The sequence below is a fragment of the Crotalus tigris genome, unplaced genomic scaffold (assembly GCF_016545835.1).
Source record: "Crotalus tigris isolate CLP2741 ecotype Arizona unplaced genomic scaffold, ASM1654583v1 scf7180000024338.4412243, whole genome shotgun sequence".
NCBI lineage: Eukaryota > Metazoa > Chordata > Lepidosauria > Squamata > Viperidae > Crotalus > Crotalus tigris.
Window position 1 is genome coordinate 2,373,244 of NW_024100508.1, and position 8,689 is coordinate 2,381,932.

At 40.3% G+C, this 8,689-nt stretch overlaps 1 protein-coding gene across 1 annotated transcript; it reads right to left on the reverse strand.

Moving 5' to 3' along the window:
* Nucleotides 1-879: 879 nt before the first annotated feature.
* On the reverse strand, nt 880-8,536 carry LOC120300173 (membrane-spanning 4-domains subfamily A member 4A-like). The gene is made up of 7 exons (XM_039325824.1): nt 8,162-8,536; nt 7,029-7,181; nt 5,682-5,798; nt 4,183-4,239; nt 3,310-3,468; nt 2,513-2,632; nt 880-1,855 (listed from the first exon to the last, which is right to left on the reverse strand). The coding sequence occupies exons 2-7, from the start codon at nt 7,128-7,130 to the stop codon at nt 1,775-1,777; spliced, it is 636 nt and encodes a 211-aa protein (XP_039181758.1). The 5' UTR covers nt 7,131-7,181; nt 8,162-8,536; the 3' UTR covers nt 880-1,774.
* Nucleotides 8,537-8,689: the final 153 nt, after the last annotated feature.

The following is an 8,689-nucleotide window of genomic DNA, read 5'->3' on the forward strand; positions in this document are numbered from 1 at the left end:
TACCTTTATATTTTACTTTCTCTATAACTCTAGCTCTCTGTTTCTTTTGTAACTGATAAGCCAACCACCTCCCAGGCTTATTCGCGTTACAGAAAGCATTATGTCTCATGTACGACAGATTGGTAGCCACTTGATCTGCCATCAATATATTAAATTGTTCCTTAAGCATCTTTATAGATACCTTTAAATTATTGTCAGTTGGATTAAGAACAAACTCTTGTTCTTTTAATTTAATCTCTTCTTCTATTTCTCTATGCCTTTTTAACTCTTTTTCCCTAAAAACCTTATTCAATTGAATCAAAATTCCCCTCATATATGCCTTACTGGCATCCCAAACCATGGACATCGATGTTCCCTTATTCATGTTTATAGCAAAAAAGTAATGAGATTTTAAGCCAGTTGTTTGCATGCATTTCTCATTCCACAGTTCAGAATAGAAATTCTCAGCTTGCCAACAGCTTCTTGAATGCTTCTATCTCTCCTTGTTTCAAATAAGGCTCAGAAATACTTTTGGTTCCATTGCCAAGAGGAATCTGGATAAAGACATCACTTCCTCTCTTTAAAGCAACTGCATCCTTTTCTGGTTTTACATGGCTGGTGCTGCTTCCCCAGAAAGAAATGCTTCATATGCTCTCACACATTGTTGTTATTATTATTATGCCTGATCTTTGTTAAATGTGGACACATTGCAGCATCTGGGTATCTTTTAAGCCTTCTACACTCTTCTTTGTTGTTAAGCACCAGGGCCGGCAAAATGAGAGAGAAAAGAGAGAGAGTATCCCAAACAATGACACACACATACACACACACACACATGCAAACACCCCTATGACCCTCTTTATTTCTGTGGAACTTAGAGAAAATAAAAACAGCAAGTAATATGTGCTCAGCAGTTTATTATTATTAGTCTGGAGTGCAGTCTTGCCTAAAATAAAACAGTGAGATAAGCTGGATGGGCAGAAGGCAGCCTTGATGGAAAGTCGAGTGGCAAGGAAACACATTTTTTCTTCTGTATACATTTATATCCTGTCTTCATTATTTTTATAAATGATTTAAGGCAGCAAACATAGCTAATATTCCTTCCTCTTCCAGCTTTCCCCACAACAACCCTATGAAATTAGTTGGGCTGAGAGAGGGACTAGCCCAGAGTCACCCAGCTGGCTTTTCTTTATAAGGTGGGACTAGAACTCACAGTCTCCTGGTATCTTAACCACTAGAACAAACAGGTTAAAATTTTAAATTATGGCTATAAATTTGACTCTTTAGTTTTCATTGGAATATACGGCTGCTGAAGGCTTCCCAGAGTCATTGTTAAATCCCACAAATCAAATTCTGGAGTATGTTGCAAGCATTAGATGATTTCACACAACTAGCATAATTGGTTGTACGAGTGTAGCTGAGTGCAAAAAAATATTTACCTAAGTTCTGTTGAAGTAAGCTTTGGATTTTGTCTAATCTATGACACAACCATTGTAAAGTGGAAACTATAGCTTATCCATAATGTGTTGTATAAACTCAACCAATTATACATTTTCCAACAGCAAAACATAACAAGGTTGGTACAAGGTGCCAACCAGTTCACAGAGACATGTCTTAACCAGCAGTCAAGAACATTCACATTCTCAAGATCTTTTACACATGGTGTTTGGCTTAGCCCACTAAATATTTTAGGTTCCGCTGAGTTAAAGTTCCATGCAAATCCTTAAAAAGCTCAAGTCTTCAATTTTGCAGGAGCCAATGTAGTTGGGAATAGCTGTCAAGAAGGAAAAGCAACTCAAGGGAACTCTGGCTGTTTGCAGTCGATGGGTGGATGTTCAACACTGGCAGGAGTCACATTCTGATAAATGACAACAACCTAAAGAAACATAAAATGAAATTTTAAGCCTCTTGTTTGCATGCATTTCTCATTCCACAGTTCAGAATAGAAATTCTCAGCCTGCCAACAGCTTCTTGAATGCTTCTGTCTCTCCTTGTTTCAAATAAGGCTCAGAAACACTTTTGGTTCCATTGCCAAGAGGAATCTGGATAAAGACATCACTTCCTCTCTTTAAAGCAACTGCATCCTTTTCTGGTTTTACATGACTGGTGCTGGTTCCCCAGAAAAAAATGCTTCATATGTTCTCACACATTTTGGGGATTCTACCTGAAGTGTTGTCTAGACTGTGTGCAGATGAGGTGGTACTTATTGTCAATTTTATTATTATCAAACTCATTTGCTACCCATCTTCCAGTCTGAGGCAACTCTGAGCAAGTCTTAGTTAGAGATGAAGGTTGAGCTCACTGAGATACGTAAGGTGGTTTTTTTTCCGTTAGATTTATTACAATATGAGAATCAACCATAACTTGGGATTTGCAACATAGCATACTGTATCAAACCAAATGATTGTTTTGTTTCTTTGACAGAACACTTAGTACAATGTATGAGCTACCGTAGAAACTAAGCTTATTGGCCAGCATTTGTTTCTGAATCTGCTTCCCTTGATTAACTACCCTTCTTCCTTTGGAATCTTACCGTTTCAGTGAAGGTATTTTGGCAAAGCATTTTACAGCCAAATGATGCGACAGAGATGGTGATGCAAAACTCCAGGATGGTGAACATAATAAGAACAGCCAAAATTCCATTAATGATATTCTATCAATGAAGCAGAAGAGAAACATATCTATTTTTATAAATAGAGATAGCCATATGTATCTCCAGTTCTAGAGTAAGGAAGATGACCTGGATTAGATATGCAGGCTCTGTTTTGCCTGGGCAAAAGGGAAGAAGAAGTGTTTTTTTTTTAAGTGGAGAGCAATGAAATAATTCAAGAGTAGCTCAGGTCAACACCTCCCTAATTCAGGGAAGAAGGACAGCCCAAACAATATTGCAAGTTTCTGTTATTACAGCCAATTTCAATAACATTAGTAGTAGCTTTCCTGCAGAGATGGTTTACAGGTCAGTTCTACCTCATCAGACTGACTAATACCTCCTGAGTAGCATAGCTAGCATCTAGTCAAGGTGGGACCCGTTGAAACCATCTAGTTTGGTCATAGTCCACACAACAAAAACTGCAAACTACATTTTTGTGAAATAAACAGTTAACATTTGATTTAAAAAAAGTGAAACACCAGGCACAATGATTCAATTAAATCTCTGGCAAAACTTTGGCTGCACTGATATAGCTGTCATTTTAATTCTTAGCCATGCCTTGAAGATATCACTCTTGAAGCTGTTCTGAAAAGATTGGGAGAAAGAAAATTAGAGCAGGCCAAACTCTTGAAACCCCCTAGACAACTTTTTAGAGCAATTCTGGAAAATCACAGACTTACAAGAGTTTCGTAACACTTTCCCTCATAACTGTGTTCAAATTCATTGCAAAAGTGCCAGAAATGATATGAAAAATGGGTGGTGATACTGGAAGACAGGAATATGATGCCAATACCAGCTGATACAGCACTTATCACATTCATTGCCAGCGCACCTTGCACCTAGGAGGAATAAAATAAATTAATAAATGTACAAAAATGGGCGCACGCATATGAAGAGATTCAGCTGGCTTTGTGCTCTGAATTTGCTTCAGACTTTTACTCTCTACACCAGGGGTTCCCAACTGGGGATGCTCGCACCCCCTGGGGGTGCAAGACGATATTCCAGAGGGTACAAAAACCTGGGTTTAGAAGTTTCAAAATTATAGTGTATATGCACCATTTTTTGTAAGGGGTGCGAGAATATATCAGAAGCGTTCTAGGGGTGCGGGGTATAGAACTGCTGCTCTAAACCCTCAGGTATGGCTGAATTCCCTTCATGTTGTTCTTAAGTAGTGCAACTGCCTCATCTAATCAGAATATTCAGTTGGAGATTGAGACAAAGAACCTCTTTGCCAAATGTTAGCATAAAATGACCCACAAAACACCTGGAGTTTCAAAAAAGGGAATTCAGGACAAGAATTTGGAGTGGAGAGGCTCTTAAACAACAAGCCAGAATCATCATGATGCACCAATAGATGTTAATGATCCAGGAACATCATAAATCCACCAAGCTCCAGATTGGCAATCCAGGAGCTTGTAGCTCTCCAGGGTTTGAGACGAGAGGTTTTTTTTTCCAACCTTTCTTGAAGAAGGGGGAGATCATGGCCAGAATCCCAGAGATGGAGGGTTTCTGATTTAGCTATGTCGTTCACTTGGGTCACATGGGTTAATTACCAGAGGGATCTTGGGATTCCGAGCAGCTGCCACAGCTAAGGATCCAGAGATGATGTACTGGAAGAGAAGGAAAAGCAAGGGAACCATAATGGCTACATGCCCAGAGAACAATGTAGACCCATAATCTCTCTCTCTCCCACCTTAAATTCCTGCCTACTGTTTTCTGATTATCTGTTGTGCTAAAACTCAATCAACGTTCCCTATTCCAGTTGAAGATGCAGCTGATTTGAGGCATTAAAGAAGGAGCTACAGTCACAGGCATTTTACTTTATGTAGCACTGCAGTAGTATTCAGCATTTTCCCCATGTTGTTGTGGCAAGGACACAGGTCCCCAGCGGCTGTGAACAACTCTCAGACTCAGGAGTCAAGTTGAATGAAACCACTAGGAAATGTAGCCCTAAATGGTAACTGATATTCAGAGTGATTATCTGGGCAGTCCTCACCCACCAAAATTGAGTTGGGCAACTTGGTGCAATTATTAAGTGTTATGTGACATTCCCTGTTGCAATGTATGGCTGTGAAAGTTGGACTATAAGAAAGCCTGAGCGCCAAATATTTGAGGCCTTTGAACTATGGTGCTGGAGAAGACTCCTGCGAGTCCCCTGGACTTCAAGGCGATCAAACAGGTCAGTCCTAGAGGAGATGAACCCTGACTGCTCTTTAAAAGGCCAGATCCTGAAGTTGAAACTCAAGCATTTTGGCCACCTAATGAGAAGGAAGGACTCACTGGAGAAGAGCTTAATGCTGGGAAAGATAGAGGGCAATAGAAGAAGGGGACAACAGAGAATGAAGTGGCTGGATGGAGTCACTGAAGCAGTAGGCGTGAGCTTAAATGGACTCCAGAAGATGGTAGAGGACAGGAAGGCCTGGAGGAATGTTGTCCACGGGGTTGCAATGGGTCGGACACGACTTCGTAACTAACAAAAACAAATGTGACCTGATTGTGTTGACAGTTCCAGATGCAGTAATGGAGCAAATCAAATAAGTCGTTAAGCACAAATTCACATGGATGTGACCTGCAACCTGTTGCGGCGAAGCTTCCCCATTGACTTAACTTGTCAGAAGCCAATGATGAAGGCTGCAAATGGTGATCTGATGACCACGGGATGCTAAAGCCACTGTAAATGCACACCAGTCGCCAAGCAACGAAATTGCAATCGTGTGGACATTGAAGACATTTTGATGGACAGTTGTTTGAAAACCGGTTTCTCCCCCCCACACACACATACACACACATTGTGATTTGAAATGATCGCTGAATGAGCTGGTTGATAAGTGAGGAAAGAGAGTCAATGTAATAACTTCTATTAAGGTTTGTAATCTCTCAGTTCAGCGGTTTTCTGAAATCTGGAGAAAAGACATAAGGCACAAACTGGAACTAGCCAATCTGCTGAACTATAGCATCCTTCAGGTAAGACCGGTTTGCCCTGCTGTGATGTGCATTTTGGATCCCTGGTTGGGCTGTTGACCTTTTGAAATACACCATTATGTAAAATTACCAGGATGCCACTCCAATAAGCGATCTTTATAATAGTATAGATCATGAAAAAATCATTCATTATATCGAGCAGGATCCCAAAAATCATTCCTATGATTCCTATGAATATCTGTATGATCTGGAAAGAGAGAGAGAGAGAAATCACAAGATCAGTGATAGTCAGGAGTGATTATCAACAAAATTCTAAATGTCCCTGAACCGCAACTCAGCATTGGTTGCTGGTTTAGATCACTGATGTTCATCAGCCTCTGGACAATCTATTTCTTTCTTCCTGTCATCTGAGCAACTGGCCAGTAGGAGGCACTACACAATCAATTTCATCCTTGTTGGGACTCATCAGGTATAGACAGCAATATGTTCCACCATTTATATAGCACACTTTATAATATTCTTTCTCTTTCTTTACGTTCAATCCTTTCTGATAAAGATTTTGAAAAAGGATGATACAAACTAAGAAAAGGATTTTTTTTTGTTTTAATTTCATTTTTCTAGGCCTCATGATACAACCCTCAAGACCACCTTCCCTTAAGGGGGAGGGGGTTATATACTTCTTAGCTGTTACATTAACTGGCCAATAAAACAAATGGATCAACAATGCTCATATGTACAGTAGTGGCCAAAATTGTGGAAACCTTTTAGGAAAAGTGTACAGTAGAAATGCCACCTTTGGTTAATTTTCCATCAATTTTTCTTTCAATTTCTTTATAACTGTAGCCTTGTTCACTTAATAATACTATTTTACATCGCTTTCTGGGTGACCAGTCAACTCTTTGCACCATTACTTTAATTTTATTATGTTTTACAAGCTCACTAAATGAAAGAAGATAAAAAAACCCAACCAACTTAATAGCGATCAAATAACACACTGACAAATGTCCTCCTCTCAGCTTCAGTACATGACATCAGTAACTGAATCCTACTGTGATCTGATTGGCTCAATGCCAAAACAAGATGACACCTGATTGGCTCTCTAAACACTCATGCTCATTGGCTACCATCAGATGAAGGAAAGCTACCTGATATCAACCTAAGCAAGTTATGCTTCCTTTTTCTGGTTATTTGGCTATAACTTTTCATAGAGTACAGTACAGATAATTGAACAAACTTTGTTGCATTACATTCTTGATTAAATTATCTTTCCATTGATACATAATTTTATGGTGCTACTCCAAAAAAAAGTGGTGTTCTTAGGCATCAAACCTCAAAAATACACTTTTCCCAAAAGGTTTCCACAATTTTGGCCACTACTGTACATAGCAAAGTATCCTCCTAGTCCTATTGCAACAGGGGACCCAGAGATTTGCAAAACAGGAGGAAGAATCATCATTCCATTTCTCTCCATACTCACCCCCAGGGCCAGAGGTTCACCCTGATAAAATTTCTTCAGTGGGACTGGAAGATCAGTCTGAGTGGTGGAAGGCAAGGACCCTGGGACTAGAGGAGCATGCATGCTGGGCTTTGCAAGAAGGGCAGCTCCTTTAGGTCAGCAAAGTCAGCAATGCTGGGGACCATAGAAAGGAAGGAAAAAGAGAGAGAATGTAGAAAAGACATCTTTTAATTTCCCATTCTCAATTTTGACTTTGTATGCATTTGTCCTTATGGCTTGGTCTTCTGCAGACAGAATTAGTCCCTCGGTCTCTTTCTTCAACTTTCCTGCTCTTTAATCCATTGCCAGGTCTTGTTAGTCTCTGCTTTCCCAGCTATTTTTTTTTTAATGTACTGGCCATGTAGTGCCTTGTCTTCCATGCCTCCATTCTGTTCTTCATTTGGTCTTTCTTGGAGGCCAGTTTGGTCTCTCCAGTAGTCAGCAATATAATACCTACAATACCTGGTATAATACCTTCAGTGCATCTTCATCACTGCCCTTCAGATGTTCTTCCAAAGCCATTTTTTTCTTCTTCAACCATCTGATGTACTTGCAACATTCCACGCCCACCTATTTGCCTTGCTAGATAGAGTCTGTCAATGTAACCGGGTGGATGAAGGGCAAGACATCGACAGACTCTATCTACCAAGGCAAATTATTATCATCATCATCATCATCATCATCATCATTAATCATCGCACAGTCAGCCAGATGTTCAGCCTGGATTTGACATTTTTGTCTACCTATCGAGTCCTTACCAAGGACCTGGGATAAACAGATGTACAGTAGATGTTTGAATTGATGGTATTACAGATGTCCTGACAGGATGGAAGCAGTTCCTAGTAAGGCTGCCTTTTGCAATTGTCTAGTGGCGAATTTGTCAATGTCAATGGTGTTGGTGGTGCTCCAGTTGTATTGGGATTGTACCTAAGGCACCTATTACCATTGACACTGACAAATTATTATCATTATCATTATTAATCATTATTATGAAGGGAGACAGGGAGCGACCTGTTCTAGGTTGACCTATTTGCTCCCGTTCGGCTTGGCACCTTCCAGCCTCTTATCTTCCCAGCGTTGCCCAACGCCCACCCGGGAAGAGCAGGGTAACTCACCCAGCCGGAGGTTCGTGGAAAGACTGGTGTTCCGGCTCCTTTCCTCTCCCTTAAGAGTTTGGCGAGCGGCTGATAGCTGCGAGGGAGCAGAGCGGGTTCTTCTCTAACGCCTGAGTTCAAACGGGTTGCCGTTCTTCCTCTTCTAAAACTCAGTTTTCACTTCCTTAGATCATTTCAGGGAACAGCCTAGCTTGCATGAGCCTAATCTTTGCAGCTACAGAGACGTCACAGCATCTTGGAGCATTTTGTTTTTAAAGACATCCAAACTTTTGTTTGCTGTAAAGAACGAGGGAGCTTGCTGGGGACGTTGCAGCCTGTGAAAATGTTAAACTGATCTTTAAAAGATAGAAAGAGAACAAACTAAGGCAGGGCTTTTCAACCTTTTCACCCATTATATCACTTTTAGAATATGGCAACATCCAAGTACCACCAGTCGCCTAGCAAGGTGTCAAAAACTTGATGACCTTTATTCGTGGTTTCAGTATAGATAATTATTGGAAAGGTAGAAGATAGATTATAAAGTGGGTT

What these genes read in the sequence shown, in the direction of transcription:
- LOC120300173 (XM_039325824.1), bottom strand. Translation starts at nt 7,130, where the DNA reads ATGCATGCTCCTCTAGTCCCAGGGTCCTTGCCTTCCACCACTCAGACT. An exon ending in CTTATTGGAGTGGCATCCTG is followed by an intron (nt 4,240 to 5,681) that starts GTAATTTTACAT and finishes CTTCTCTTCCAG; the next exon opens with TACATCATCTCTGGATCCTT. An exon ending in GGAATCCCAAGATCCCTCTG is followed by an intron (nt 3,469 to 4,182) that starts GTAATTAACCCA and finishes TATTCCTCCTAG; the next exon opens with GTGCAAGGTGCGCTGGCAAT.